General features: G+C 39.8%; 1 protein-coding gene across 2 annotated transcripts in view; it reads left to right on the forward strand.

Moving 5' to 3' along the window:
* Positions 1–15,019, forward strand: part of MERTK (MER proto-oncogene, tyrosine kinase) — an 85,094-nt gene extending 70,075 nt beyond the window's left edge. For both annotated transcript variants that reach the window (XM_048482229.1, XM_048482235.1), the window contains exons 11-19: positions 4,581–4,666; positions 5,092–5,187; positions 6,450–6,530; positions 7,805–7,897; positions 9,161–9,279; positions 11,769–11,878; positions 13,032–13,191; positions 13,571–13,707; positions 14,293–15,019. In XM_048482229.1, the coding sequence (XP_048338186.1) occupies positions 4,581–4,666; positions 5,092–5,187; positions 6,450–6,530; positions 7,805–7,897; positions 9,161–9,279; positions 11,769–11,878; positions 13,032–13,191; positions 13,571–13,707; positions 14,293–14,794 (1,384 nt within the window). In that variant the 3' untranslated portion in view covers positions 14,795–15,019. The remainder of the gene's footprint in view (positions 1–4,580; positions 4,667–5,091; positions 5,188–6,449; positions 6,531–7,804; positions 7,898–9,160; positions 9,280–11,768; positions 11,879–13,031; positions 13,192–13,570; positions 13,708–14,292) is intronic.
* Positions 15,020–16,259: the final 1,240 nt, after the last annotated feature.

A 16,259-nucleotide genomic window follows, 5' to 3' on the forward strand; every position in this document is an offset into this window, starting at 1 on the left:
ATTGGAAACAATGGGGGATAGGGGCACCCCCTTTGGGAGTCCATAACTTTGGACTCCTTGAACCAAACCTCACCAAACTTGGGGGGTCGCATAAGGACAGTCTCTTGATGAAACGCTGAAAATTTGGTGCTGCTAGCAGCTAGCCTAAAACCTGCACCCCCTGCAGGCCAAAAATGGAAAACCACTAAAAATACGCAAAAACGAACCCAGCATTTTGATGCCCCCCACAAGGTGATGCCCTGGGCAGCTGCCCACCTTGCCCAATGGGCATTACGCCAGTGTCTGAAATGCTGTTTCTGGAGTACCCTAAGAGCAGCGTTTGACAGGTTTTTTGGACCACAGCAGGGTGTGTGTGCAAAAGAAGTCACACTGTAGGTAGAAATTCTTCTGCTTGCAAAAAGCTCTGCAGTGGTTCCATGACATGGTTTATTGTTAAAATTGGGAGTGATACTGTTAGTGTGGATTGAGTCTACAGCGCGTCATTCGACACAGCTCACTGGAAGTGGCACAGCTTTAGCTGTGTGATAGTTAGTCCTTCGTCTATAACACACACTAGTTCTAATCTTTAATGTTTTCCACAATGAGTACCCCACTTTCTGCCCTATTATGTAATACGGTGAATTGTTTTATACTGCCAAGTTCCATTGTAATCCTGGGTCACAGAACTCATTACCTTGTGACTTCTTACAATGAAGCTCCAAACAGAACTGTACTTGCCCTTTAGTTAACAAAGCCTTTTGAAACAACCAGCCATTATGATGGTACAGAAACTATTTTTTTCATAACACACTTCGGGGAATTCGGCACTGCTGAAACCTGACTGTAATGTCATTCTTTTTATTTTCTCTTCACACTTATGTAACAGTTTATAGGTTTGTTCCTGTTTTAAAATGGTTACACCCTTGTAGATTGAATACCAACATGAGTCCTTGAGAAAAAAAATAACTATGTAGTCCAAACTGTACTGAAGTGCCAGCTAAATTGTGCAGAGTTTGCAGGGAGAGGGTTGCTGGAGCTCCAGCAATCAATGCTGCCTCGAAAAATTTCTGAAGCTTAAAAATGCAGGAATATTTCCATGCCTTGTAATTCAAACCTATGCAGAATTATTCCTTGATTTCCATGGGTTTAGACGGGAGTAGTTCTGCATAGGATTTCATGGCCAGATCCCCAGACTCCAACTGTTGTTTGTCCTTGGCAGTACCTGTAGCTATATATTTCCATGCAAATAGGAAACTAATATATCTTGGACTCATTTTTATTGGTGTATTTTACATGTAGAATGTGTTTCTGTTGGAGGCATTTAGAAATGACACCAGCACGTCGCACACTCAGCATGAAGTGAAGCTGTCCACAGTAGTAGATGAAATTTGAGACCCTCTTGTAATATTCTTCACAAAGGGTCAAATCCTCAGTGACTTCCCAGCAGCCCGTCGCAATTAACCACCTAATTATTGCTGGAGTCACTTTACCTGCTATGTTCTTTTGCTTTACAATAATCTGCCCTGTGCTACTTTACAAACAGGAGTATTATTTCCTTTTGGTTAAAAGAACTATTAGGAAAAGGATATTCCTATATTGTGTAATCAGCAGTTCGTTAGCTGCAGGATGTGAAATGGTAAGCTGTGTATTATATGGCAACTTAATGTTTACGTTTGCTTGCATGTGCACTGGAGGCAGGATGCATCCCTTCCCTCTCCACACACACCCCACCAAGATTTAACCTGAAGAATAACAGCAGGCAGCTCAACATAACAAAGGCCCCTTCCGCACAAGCAGAATAATGCACTTTCAATCCATTTTCACAATTGTTCGCAAGTGGATTTGGCTATTCTGCACAGCTGCAAAGTGCATTGAAAGTGCATTATCCTGCATGTGTGGAAGGGGCCAAAAACATTCAAAAGCAAACTTTCAGCCCAGAATGGAAACAGATGCCAGAAAATTGGGACTGCTGCAGAGCTGGCATTTATGCTTTACAACCATCTCTGGATTGTACCGACTCATTTTTCTTCTTCTTCTACAGACCAGGCCACAATAATAGACTTCTTCATATAGAAGTCTGTGTGAAGTGTCAGGATTTGGCGTCAGCATGGTGTAGGGTCGGGATTTGAGAGCCAGCATGGTGTGATGGTTAAGAGCAGGTGCACTCTAATCTGGAGAACTGGGTTTGATTTCCCGCTCTGCCACTTGAGCAGTGGAGGCTTATCTGGTGAACCAGATTAGCTTATGCACTCCAATCACATGCCAGCTGGGTGATCTTGGGCTAGTCACAGTTCTTCAGCGCTCGCTCAACCTCACCTACCTCACTGGGTGTTTGTTATGAGGGGGGAAGGGAAAGGAAATTGTAAGCCCCTTTGAGTCTCCTTACAGCATTGGCCCCCACTTTGTTTAATATATTCCTTAGTGATCTAGTGCCAACCCTCCAGAAGGCCAATGGGCATGTTCCCAAACTAAGCACTAAACACGTGCCCGCGTTACTGTATGCTGACGACACCGTTCTTCTTTCCCACACTAAAGTTGGTCTCACTCGTCTCTTAAATTGCTGTGCTGAATATTGTAAGAGGAACGAACTGGTAATTAACTATGAAAAAACCAAAATAATGGTCTTCGCTAGAAGACCCCCTAGTCATACATGGACCATCAATAACAGACCCATAGAACAAGTTAACCAGTTCAAATATTTGGGCATAACTCTTACTAGCAACCTTAATTGGGCAGTACATAGGAAATTAGCACTCGCTGCAGCTAACAACAGTGCCCTAGCAATTCAGCGTTTCTTTTTCACTGTGGGCCACCAGTATATACCATCCGCATTGAAGGTGTTCAATGCTAAATGCGGCTCTCAGCTCCTCTATGGAGCACCTATTTGGATCGGAGCTATAAACAAAAATATAAACACAGCCCAGTCCCGTTTCTTCCACAAAATTATGGGCTTACCAAATTGTGCTTCATATGCGCCCTATGTTTTAGAACTCGGGCAATTAATTCCCCCGTGGGCCTGGCTGAGAACTGTCAGATACTGGCTATGTATCCACTATTTGCAGGATCACTCCAGTTTGTTACACCTCATGCTTTCCGACTATGCAAATTCTAGGTGGCTGAAACTAGTTGAGGGAAAAATCAACACTCTTGGCTTTTCATTAGAGTCGTTAGTCCCTCTTTCCCTATCAGAAGCATATAGCTGCTTGAAAACTAAGCTATTAGAACAAGAGTATCGGGATATGATAACAGCTGCGAGGAAAACGTGTTCCCCCCTGACCCTGCTTATTCCAATTGAACAAGGACACATGGCCAATTATTTACAGTGGATCACCAACCCTAAATTAAGAAGAGCTTTAACACTGGCCAGATTCAATCTAATGCCTTCTATGCTGCTCTATGGCAGATATCAACAAATTGATAAACAGAGGAGGCTATGTCCATGCAATATGGGTCAGGTGGAGACACTCGATCATACCCTCTTTCATTGTGTAAGGTTTGCAAAAATCAGAATGTCACAATCTGCACTTATCCCATTTCTGTATAACAATCTAACTGATGCTCTTAAGATACCTATGCTTTTGAACAACATGGATCCCACAGTGTGTGAGAATGTAGCAAAATTTCTGCTAACAATAATAGACGTAAGTCTAGATGAATACCAACCAATGTCTATGTATTATGACCACATATAGCCAGCAGTACTTTTTCTAGCTTCTGTCAGTATCCGATGACGTTTAAGTGAGTTAACTTAGCTGAAGGAATGTCCTATAGTTACAGAAGGACCATGTATATATTTTAGTATTTAGTATTTTAGTACCAGTGTCTATAATTGTGAGCAATAATGGGCAAATTTTGTATGCTGATTTTGTATGTTTATTTTATGCCAATAAAGGCTTGTGATGATGATGAGTCTCCTTACAGGAAAGAAAGGGGGGATATAAATCCAAACTCTTCTTCTTCTTCAACTCTGCAGGGTTTAACCTGTTTCTTGGAATCTCTGGAGTAAATAAATTCAATGTCAGAAAGAGAAAGTAATGTTTGATATTTTGAAATGGAGGAAAGATTGTGTTCATTTTGTTCCTGCAGAGAAATTTTTCCTATCAGAGGAAATAAAGGAGCTGACTGGCTAAATTGAAATCTTGGGGTTTTTTTCAGGCCTTGGACTGATTAAGTCATGTAGGGAAAACAATAAATGGAAGTGAAAGTTCATTGGTTTTACATTGCCACAGATGAACATTTATAGGAGTAGGAAATGAATAACTAGTGTAGGTGGAACAGTATGTCCCCATAACCCCAACCCAAGGTTTGAGTGACTCAACAGTTTTTTGCAGGCAGGCAAAGTTTACAAAGTGTATATTATGATAAAATGCTGGAAACAGGTGTAAAATTTAACACAGAGGGAAGAAAAACGGAGCATGACTAACTGGGAATGTGTTATTTCAGTTGCATTGTTTTTATTCATTACAAGCCAACCACCTGTCTGTGACAGCTCTCTGCCAAGACAGTCAATTGCTTTTTGTACAGCTGCCTGAGGAATTCAAGACAATGGGAAGAAATTGTGATGGCATTAAGATGTATTTTTGTTTTCCCCTGCCCATTAGGTATGCTTTCAGCAGTGATGAGTCAGAGCTGGCAGTCAGTTATAAAGCAAAGAAGTCCTACAGCCGAAGAGCTGTTGAATTGACATGTAAGTTTTAGGATTTGTCATTCCAGATGCATGCAAAAAAACCAAAACCCTCTAACAATGCCACTGGGTAACTCAATGATTTATAAAACAATAAATCTAATTATGGAATCAACAGGAACTTCTGTATTTAAAAAAAAACTGACTAGCAACTGATTGATACCTCATTTCCTGGCCCTTTCTTTTGGCTTTGTTGTGTTGACCATTTTCCAAAATGAAGTTAGATTGATTTGCTGTCAGAAAATGGCAATTTGTGCAGGCTGATATGCCTCGTGATAGGTTAGTCCTCCCCCATGTGCAGTATGGCACTAACCTAAATATTAATGAGAACTAGTTTTCTTCCATACCAGCTGGTGGGTGACCTTTTGGTGTCTCCAGCATGGGAAACCAGAATCTATCCTGTCTCACTCGAAGTTGCTCTCTTACAGTGGGTAGCCTTGGTGTCAGTGAAGAACTGCAGAAGAAACTCCAGGATGTTGTGATTGTCAGGAACAACCTGGCTTTGGGGAAGATCCTGGGAGAGGGTAAGGACCCCAGACTCCTTTAAAATTCTTACCTCAGTCCATTGTTCTGTAATATTGCCGTGTATCACCTCCCCGCCCATCAGGTGCCCGGTGCAGGTGTCAGTTTGGCCTGTTAATTCATTAAATATTTTTTACTCCGTCTTTTTGAGGGAGATGTTATGGGACAACAGATTTGTTGGCTTTTAATTTAATTTGTTTAATTTATTTGATATAACAACTCTGACTTGGCTTGTTCGGTGATTTCGTTTTGGCAGACTGGTTTTGAGAACACACACAGGTTGATAACATGACCCACTGTTCTGTAATCATGTGAATAAGTCCCTGGCCTGTATTGTTGCTACTTTTGAGGTTACAATTAGACTTTGGAAGAGAAACATGGAGTTTCCCTTGTAATACTAATGTAAGGCCGATGTGGGCACTTGCTAGGGAGAATTTGTATTGTTTAACTCTTTTCTTACCCTAAAATTCTTCCCTGCAAATGTCCTGCCCTACCAGTTTTTAACTTTTTTTTCCTCCAGATGGAATTGGAAATGAGTCCAGTTTGGGGAAACTGGACTCAAGAAGCGGGATGGCATTTGCAGGCAAACATTGGTGAGATGTTTGCAAGGTTCATTACCTGTCATCAGCCTGTATATGTCTTCCCGGATTTTATTTATTTAAAACGTTTATTAGCTGCCTTTCTTCCTTATGGAGCACAAGGGTGGCTTATGAACAAAGATAAAACACATACAATAAAATATATTGAAAACATAAAACCAAAATTTGAAGTCACTACTCAAGACTGCTACTAAACTTGAAGCAATGCAAGAAACCCAGCTTCAGCTGCCCATGGAGAGATTCAGGGACACTTCTCTGAAGAGGCTGTTCCATAATCATGGGGCTGCCTTTGAAAAGGCTCTATCTCATATACCCATCAAACAAGCTTCTTTAATTGATGAGACAGTAAGAAGACCCTCTCCCTGTGATCTTAATTCCCAGGCAGGAACACAGGGGAAAAGATGGTCTTTCCTATTATCTCAGCCAATGCAGGGGTGGGGCCATGGGTTTGTCTGGTTCTGCCCTGAAATGGAGCAGATGCTCCAGAAGTCTGACTTAGTGCCATGTTAGTACGGTTCAAATAGCAGCTATGTCTGCCTCTAGTAACATCTTCAAAATGTCATAGACCTGAAGAATCTTTAGAACAGCCATGGGGCTATCACTCTTTTTTACAAGGAAACTGTTCATTGCATTGGATGGTGTGATTATTTTTTTCATTCATGCAGGGGAGTTTGGATCAGTGATGGAAGGCAATCTCAGTAATCCTGATGGATCCACTCAGAAAGTAGCTGTGAAAACCATGAAGTGTAAGTAGCATCCGAACTTGACAGGCCTGGAGTTGTTTATTTTTAAAAATTCAGATTCCTTGAAGGATGGTGTTCCAAATAGCTGGGCAGTAGTACAGAGATTATCACTGAAAATTTGCTACATTGTAGTCAGAGTCGAGTGACCAGTGAATTCCTTCAGTCCAATTCAAAGGTCATTGACTAATAAGTGATATCAGTGTGCACAGAACTTTACCCAGTGACAATGAAGGCCAAGGTCCCTGACCTGAGGAGTTTATACTCTAAAAGTTAAGAGGGAGAGGCTATAGAACAGGGGTCTGCAACCTGTGGCTCTCCAGATGTTCATGGACTACAATTCCCATCAGTTTCTGCCAGCATGGCCATGCTGGTAGGGGCTAATGAGAATTGTAGTCCACGAACATCTGGAGAGCTGCAGGTTGCAGACCCCTGCTATAGAATGAAGAAGACAGGAGAGAAGACTGATTGGGGAAGAATACATATTCGGTTCAATCCAACAAAAACTCCATATTTTAAGAAGGGGATGAGGACTACAGTTCTTCATTACTATTCAATAGTGTCTCTGGCTTTGGGGACTAATTTTTTTTAAAGAAATGCATGTTGTTCTTGTATCAGAATATATGGCAATTCTTTACTTGAGGCCATGTATACAGGTTAGGTTTTGTCAGTTCAGAAAAGAGAATGAAATGAATAGTGCAATTTTAAAAACAATACATGGGTTCTACATAGGCTTAAAGATAGAGATTTAGACTTAGAAGAACTTAGCCAAAATCCAGTAGCGATGGATCAAATGGATAGCTTTAGTTTACAATTTCAGCCTTGCTGAAACATAGCAAGCCTGGATCTTATCAATGCTCAGACTGGAGATGTCCTGAGTACTCCCCCCTGAGCGCTGATAAGACCCAGGCCTGACTTCAGCTCCGTGGAAGAAAGATGAGATGCAAATAAAATATTTTTTCCAAAAACTGAATCCAAAAAATTGTCTCAAAAACCCATCCAAAATATCCCCATACTTGCTCTAAAAATGTTGCTGAAGAAACAACTCTGGAGAAATTCGCCCTCGCTGACCTGCATGAACTTGAGAAAAAATGTGTTTTCTTTCATTTCTTCCAAAATAACCTCCTTACATCAATTCCCAAGAGACGGTCTGTTCTTTTCATCTGTTTAGGGCTTGTTGCTGCTTCCAGTGTACAGATAAGGACATGGAAGGCAAAAGGATCTGTTGCAATTAAAAAGAAACTTTTAGATTATTAATGCAACCTTTTTCTTATTTTCAGTGGACAGTTTTTCCCAACGAGAAATTGAAGAATTCCTTCGGGAAGCAGCATGTATGAAAGACTTTGACCATCCCAATGTCATCAAACTTCTTGGTGGGTCAATTAATACCTAGTACCAGTAGTTGTGGGCTAGTAGCTTTTTATTCATAGCAAAATCAGTGGTTATTATCTCTGGCCATCCAACAGGCCATCTCTGTTATTATCTCTGGCCATCAGTAAAGTATGTTCACCCAATAGTTTTAAATATGGACCTTAGAAACAGGAGGAAGTGGCAGAGAAAATTATAGGCACAAAGGCACAACAAAGTTCAGGTGGAATATAAAATATTTCTGGGGGTCTGGAACAGGTATTTTAGAGTAAATGGCACCAAAATTGCTAGGTACCAAGTCCACCCTCTCCGAAAGATTCTTCAAGTTTGAAGGGGGTTGGACAATGAATTTGTAGAACCTCGAACAAGGTGTTCCCAGCCATCCTGGTCTCCACTATTTCCAGTGTGATAGCTTGGTTGCAGGTGGAAGACACTGTCATTTGTAACTATTCTCCCAAATCTCTGCTTACAATAAAGGTTTTATCCCAGCTTGCTCCCTCTTGAACTAGTTTTCTACTTGAAGGAGTACGGGAACATAAATAAATGTGATCCACACTGTCTGAGGTATAATCTTATACTTGATGACTCAGTCCCTCTTCATCCTGTTCCCTGCACAGATCTTGCTTCTGTTCTGCATAACATAATAGAAAGTTATGAATGTGGGTCTTTTCCACAGAACTGCCCTGTTAATAGGTTTGATTCACAAAGAAATATATAGAGTGAAAAGGATTTACCCAGTAAGCCTCTGGAATTAATGAGCACACAACATGCAATATCCTGTTCCCGCCTCTGCTTTTATATCTGGGTCTCTCTTTATTGACGGGACCTGCAGTCTTCCCGTTTGGGGAGGGTTTTAAATTTGGGTCTCGCTAGGCGCCTTTGACTTATAAATTTTGTATTAATTGCTGTTTTTAAAAGGGATTTAGTAGTATATTTGAATTGAAATTTATTTGTTTAGCTTTGATTTGTTGTTTAGCTGATTTATGATTTAATTTTGTTGTACACCGCCTAGAGCCCTTCGGGGATAGGGCGGTATAGAAAACCAAACAATAAATAAAATAAAAAAATAATATGGTGATTTGTTTCACTTCTGCCATCTTGCCATTTTATTTTTAGAGACATATCTTTTCCTATTTTGTATGTATTTGTATCTGACTTTATGGCCTCTATGGTAAGCTACTGCTTTTCAACTGATAGCACCATTCATTATTTATTGCCCCCAATTACTAAATAAAAGTGATTTGCCAATTTCTTTGCATTCTTTCCAGGAGTGTGTATAGAACCAAGTTCTCAGCAGGTTCCAAAGCCCATGGTGATTCTTCCATTCATGAAATACGGAGACTTGCACAGCTTCCTTCTTCGTTCAAGGCTTGGAATGGGCCCACAGGTAAATACCAACTAACCCAGTGAAAACTGGTTCTGCAGTAGAGGCCTGGGAGGGATGTTGTAGGGCTTTCAGCAGGCCTAGAAAAAAATGACATCTCCCTTTAATAAAGACTTAAGGCGTGGAAATGGCAGTTGAAGCTTTCCATGGAGGTGAATAACCTCGTAAATAATATCCCATTGTGCCTCTATTAAAGGGACTGGACATTTTTTCACCAGGCCTATTGGCAGCCCTAGGATGCTGTGACCTGGAATTGCACGTAAACAGCACTCTCTCCAACCAAAATAGGTATTAGGATTCATCTGCTTTGTCACTTGGGTTCAGATGAAGTGGGATTGCTTTCTTCTCTGCTTAGACTGCACTGCCATTTCCTGGCTTAGTTGTGCTGTTTAGTTGTGTGACATTATCAAAGAGATGCAAAGGCCACTGTTTTCCTGCCAGACACGCTAAACAGAGGGGAAATTAGTGACTGTTCAAAAGCTCATTGATGTCAGATTATGAGGTATATGACATTTTGTCCTGGGCACTTTTTTCCTATATTTGAGCAGCCTCTAGGCTTTTTGTTATTTTTGTATATTTTCATGCTTATACTAGGTCAGCGGGAAAAAATATTTTAGTTGTTTCAGAAACAATACCTATGGGAGAGAAGGCTTTTCTGTATTTTATAACGGAAGTCGTTCTTTCTCAATTGCTTTCTCGCACAGAGTAGCATTATTAAAATGAGACAACACACTGTAAGTTTTAGCAGCAAGAAAGCAAATGTATTGATTTTGTGATATGACTCAACTGGTTAATTTTATCATCTCCCATAATTTATTTCAGTTAAAAGAAACATAAAACCCTTCTGATAAATCAACAGTGATTATGTTGAACTGTGTAAACAATGAAGTTGTTCAGGGCTTGTCATATGAATTTGCGCAAGCTGCAAACAAGTGGAAAATTAAATGATGTCTTTTCATGTAAATGGGAATGATCAAAGACAGCCTTTGTAAGAGTGGAAAATAGACTGGCGGATGCAATTATTTTCTTATTCTGTAGGACACAGCTAAATACAGTGTCTCCATAGAATTAGTTGAGGAAGAAAATTGTAGTTATATAAGAAATCATGAAAACCATTTACTTTGTGGGGAAGAAATTGAGGTAAATTAACTGGCTATTCAGTTGCCCCAAATATGTTTTTCCCTTTTTTTAAAAAAAGCCTCCAGTTTTCTTAAGCCTCTTCTTCCATTAGTAAAATGATCTAACAGGATGTTATTACAAATATATACCACAAAGTAACCACCCTGTAATATGAAATCTCTATTTCACTGGTAATAGTGACCGCATATGTCTCTTTCTGTCACTTGCCGCTCCTGCTCATTGTACTCTCCTGAATGGTGTCCACACCTCCTCAGCCTAGGTGTAGACTTTTTCTTTTGTCACCCAGTCTTTATCAAAAATGGCATGCCTGAGGAAGTCGGAATGATGCCATCACTATTAGTTTTCAGAAAAAGACTTTTGTTTCAGAGGCATTCTGGAACACGTTTAGGGTGTTTCACTATACTGATTCTGGATTTGCTCTGGGTCACATCAAGCAGATAAGCACTGGAAGTTTCTTACTGAAATTTATTTTTTGTGTGGAAGGGCCCATTTTTCTGACCTGAGGCAGCCCTTCAGAGCTATTTTCCCTCTAGTCCGTCCTCAGTGCTGATTGAGGTGTTTGCTGTCTATGTAGATTGGTGGGTGAATTTTTAGTGATACTGATTTGTAGTTTTAATATTGATTAGTTAAATATAGGAACTGACTGGTCACTGTGTGAGACAGGATTCTGGACTAGATGAACCACTGGTCTGATCTAGCAGAGCTCTTCTTATGTTCTTATTTATTCATACCTGCTGGCATATTTGTTGTAAGTTGAGTTGAAGCCTCTCTGGGAAACTGACTTTTAAGTTGAAATAACCCTTTCCCCTAATGAGAGCAAGTCCCCACATTCAACAACATGGGTTGGAATCTCCAATACACTTAATTGTACGCATGGAAGGCTGAGAAAAGGGCCATTGCATGTAGTTGAAGAGGGTGAATAGAGGGAAACATACTTCTGTTGCTGTTCTTTTACCACCTTGTAAAGGGGGTGAGGTATCTGACATGGCTTGCTATTCTTCAGGTACACCTTTGTTTATAAATAAATATCCACCTAACATGCAGGGAAGCTGTGTTGAGCCTAGGGGGGTGTCATATAAAGCATTACAAATAATTTTTTTTGTTAAGTGATCTTACAGCGAGAGGGATATGTAAGGGCAGTTGTTTGTCACCTAGCTTTCTCTCTCTGTGGAATTATTGGTAAAATAAATTTTGGTTACTGCTTTCTTAATATTAAGTATTATATCATTGCAGTGTTCCCCATTCAGTTGAGTTTCCAGAGGTTTTAAATCAAATTGACACCTAACCCAAAATGTGTGAGGTTTATTATTTTAATATAATATAATCATCATTTCTTGCATTCTTTTCCTCAGTATGTATCACTACAGACTTTATTGAAGTTTATGATCGATATAGCTTTGGGAATGGAATACCTCAGTAACAAGCATTTCCTCCATAGAGACTTGGCTGCTCGAAACTGCATGTAAGTTTCTAAATTCCTTTCTCCTCCTCAGAATAAAGTAGTCCAACTTTATCTGTGTTTGTAACCCCAGATGGGGAAATTAAATATTTTTAATGTTTTCTGGTGGTTCAGTGTACCAGAATCTGGGGCAGTTAGAACCCATGTTTTTCCAATTGCTTAACATCTCTTTGTGTAAATTGGTCTTGTCCTTGCCAGGCCACAAAGAAAAAAAATTGTAGGCTTCAGTCACCAAATTTCAGTTTGCTCTGGACAGATTTTAATAAAATACATCCATTCTGCCTTATGAGCAGCAGTGGCATAGTGGTTAAGAGCAAGTGTAATTTGGAGGAACTGGGTTTGATTCCCAGCTCTGCCCCCTGAGCTGTGGAGGCTTATCTGGGGAATTCAGATTAGCCTGTACACTCCAGCACACGCCAGCTGGGTGACCTTGGGCTAGTCACAGCTCTATGGAGCTCTCTCAGCCCCACCTACCTCATAGGGTGTTTGTTGTGAGGGAGGAAGAATAAGGAGTTTGTAAGCCCCTTTGAGTCTCCTATAGGAGAGAAAGGGGATATATAAATCCAATTCTTCTTCTTTCTTCTTTCTTCTTCTTCTTCTTCTTTCTTCTTCTTCTTCTTCTTCTTCTTCTTCTTCTTCTTCTTCTTCTTCTTCTTCTTCTTCTTCTTCTTCTTCTTCTTCTTCTTCTTCTTCTTCTTCTTCTTCTTCTTCTTCTTCTTCTTCTTCTTCTTGGGTCCATACAGTAATCCATATCAACATCTTCCTGCATCTATGAAGCTATGCTGTGTTTTGCATAGCTTCTGTTCATTGAAACATGGCAGGAGATTCCAAAATAACATTTTGCATAATATTTTGGAACTGTCCAAGAATCAGTAATGATGTTTACAAGTTATAAAATTTAAGTGGTTTAGAACCCATTTTAACTGACATAACTTTCACAAGTTAACTAAGGACTTCTGGTTTTCTGAAGATGCCAAATTAGAAATCTATCATTTCTTAACAAATTTGCATGTACAGAGGAAAACCATTCAGATTCACAGCCTTATATTCCACTTTTGCCTTTTTGTGAAACATGTGCACAATATAATTTTATGTCTTCATGTAGTCCTTATTATTTGTAAATTGATTCATATTAATAGTGAGCCTTAACCAACAGGTTACGGGATGACATGACTGTGTGTGTAGCAGACTTTGGTTTGTCCAAGAGGATCTATAGCGGAGATTATTATCGTCAAGGACGCATTGCAAAGATGCCTGTTAAGTGGATCGCAATAGAAAGCCTCGCTGACAGAGTCTACACAACAAAAAGTGATGTGGTATGTAAATAGGGAGATGGTTCTTCACAAAATGGGCTGCATCTTGACGAACAGGCAGAGCAGGATTGACAGACAGTAATTCAACAGGAGGAAATCAGGTGAAATTATTTGTAACTCAGGACGAGTTATCTGCTAAATACATTGCTAAATACATCAAGATTCTGTTAAGAAAACAGCAAACTGTACTATTTTCCCCTGAAAGATAACAGGAGATTTGTGAATTAATGTGGTATCAAACATTTTTTCCCATCAATAAACAAACTGAATATTGGGGACAAGGTTGTCAAAACTGCATGAGGGAACAGATCAGATATTTAGCATAATTCAGTCTTTCCGAAATGACATCTGAGTATGCTTTGTCTTTGTTCCTTCTCTGTAGTGGGCATTTGGTGTCACAGTGTGGGAGATTGCCACCCGAGGGATGACTCCGTACCCGGGAGTGCAGAACCATGAAATCTATGACTATCTTTTTCATGGACACAGGCTGAAGCAGCCAGAAGGCTGCTTGGATGAACTGTAAGTAGTCATATTTATTTGCTGCATTTATATTATCTGTTTTACAGTTTGTCTCTCACAGTTCTAAAACAATCCTAACCTTCAAAACACACATTGGCTTGAGGCAGAATGTTGCCTTTGTATAGAGCCACCCCTCGCTTTTTACACACTGAATAACTCACATTAGTAAGATTCCTTTGGAAAGCTATGAAGGAGGGACAAGAAAAACTATGGTTTGAGCCCTTAAGACATTATATAACTAACATAAATGTTTGTGAATTCTGAAGGAAAACATTCTTAATTAATAATTTCTAATGTTTTTGATACTTTGGACATTTTTCTACTTCACAAATCTCCCTCTTTCTGGTGAAGTGAATGTTCCTCAGACTATAGCTTTCTAGAGCACTTAAAATGTTTCCTTGGATCAGTTTTCTGAATGAATTCTTGGTTTTTCTTACCCCAATCTATTAAAAGGATTTGGGTTGGAAAACTGCGCCAATGGCAAAATGAATAGGTTTCTGGATGGGGTTTTTTTTTTTTAGCCCAGGTGCTTTTTCATTTTTCTTTACAGAAATAAATTATTTAGCATATTCCTTTTTTCCCCAGGTATGAAATAATGTATTCATGTTGGAGAGCAGATCCTGTGGATCGACCCACCTTCTCAGAACTCAAATTACGCCTGCAGAAGCTGTCTGAAAGTTTACCTGCACAGAGTGAACCGAACAGTGTTATTTATATTAATACAAGTCTGCTGGAGGAGAGTGCGGATGAGCCAATGGAAGATTCTGAGTTTCCTCAGATAGATATAGACCTTGATCCTAATGACATCATAGAGTCCTGTTCCCAAAGACCAGAGACCACAGTGGTCACTGTTGATGTCCATGAGAGCAATGGGATGGGGGACAGGTACATTTTACGTGGAGTAAGTGAAGAACAAATAGCAAGTCTGGTGAGAACAGAAGAGGAAGATACTCCTCTATTTCATCATGCCCTTACTCAAAATGGAAGGCTGTGGTCTCAAGCTAGCACACTTCCCGTAGGAAGCACACTGACAGATGAGCTACTGTATGCAGATGACTCCTTGGAGGACGCTACAATTCTGTTGTGAAAACAAAAATAGGCCCTTTTGTGGGCTGAAGATCGGAACTCCTTCACCAGAAATAGTTTTGTCAGACATTGTTCAAGCCCTGTGAAGCCAGTTGTATAGTTCATCTCTCTGAATCTTGTACAGCAAGTAACTATAGAAGTAATGTTTGGTCTCTCTATTTGTATAATATGGTATCTTTATAGAGATTATATTTTAATAAACACTCCATTATGATGGTCTGTTTTATTCCTATTTATCTTGGTTTTCAGTCTGAAGGTCTTTTCCCCTTTCCACCTAATGGTTCCCCAAAGTACAGTTCTACACACACAAGATTCATCTTCTGTTCTCTTCGCAGCTTTTCAGAGTTTCTGGTACCCTCAGAACATTTCAGCAAGACTTGGGATTTGTTAACAAGAACAAATAGAGTGTAGTGGCTATTATTTATTTGATTAAAATAGTTGTATGTGGCTTTTTCATTTTGCTCAAAGGGATGTCCACAAGTGAGCCATGAAACGACCAGTACACGAAACATCCTTATTATTATTTTACAATAATTATAAAAAATAGTCGGTGCCAATCCCAGTGCGTTTAGAAAGGTGTGACTCTGTTTAGGATAGTACTGTCAGGCCCTCTTTCCTTGTCTCTTAAAAAAACTCTTCTTCCAGATTAAGGATTTCACATCTGGCCTGGCTACCGGCTATACTCACCTTGGATGTAAGGGAAGCCTTGTTAACAGTAATTCAGATGTAGGCACAGCACCTTGTTTTTACACCTTGGTAAACATGAGCCAAATCAGTCTTTAATGTGGGTATAGACATATCTCCAAAACATCAATTTTTTAAAAAAATTCACTTATATTTGCTTTCATTGGTCACTAAAAGAAGCATGGAGTAAAATAAATAATTATCTAACAACAACTGAGCAAAGGAAAAAATAAAACTAACAATAAATACAATCTGCCCCCTTCCTCCCAGTCTAAAATGTAACCCTCTATGGTGGCAACAGAAGGCTGCCAGCTCCAATTTGGGAAATTCTTAGTAATTTAGGGGCAGTTACTTGTGAAGAAGGGACAAGTTTGGAGAGGGAAGAGAGCTCACAGTGGGGATAAGATATCACATGCTGTGATGTTGTGCCCAGGTCAAGATCAGCTCCTCCAACCTCTCCCCTTCTGTTATGCCTGCACCCTAATAATCATCTAGGGCTTCCGGCAACCCCACAGAAAGAAAAAGAGGCTGCTAACATCTCCTCTTGCCTTCATACCCAGAGAAGAGATGCCAAAAAGGCCAAGGGAATGAAACAGCTTGATAAGACTCAGAGGACATAATTGCTAAAATTCATTAAAATGCAAAACAAGCTTCCTAGATATCCTTTGCAACAAAGCTCATCCTAAAAGCAAACAATCCCAACTTACTGTGATCATTTTACATTCCAGTCACAAGAATGGTCAGTGTTTGTGACAACAAAGGACAAATATTACAGAAGACAC

The sequence above is a fragment of the Sphaerodactylus townsendi genome, linkage group LG01, assembly GCF_021028975.2.
Source record: "Sphaerodactylus townsendi isolate TG3544 linkage group LG01, MPM_Stown_v2.3, whole genome shotgun sequence".
In the NCBI taxonomy this organism is placed as follows: Eukaryota; Metazoa; Chordata; class Lepidosauria; order Squamata; family Sphaerodactylidae; genus Sphaerodactylus; species Sphaerodactylus townsendi.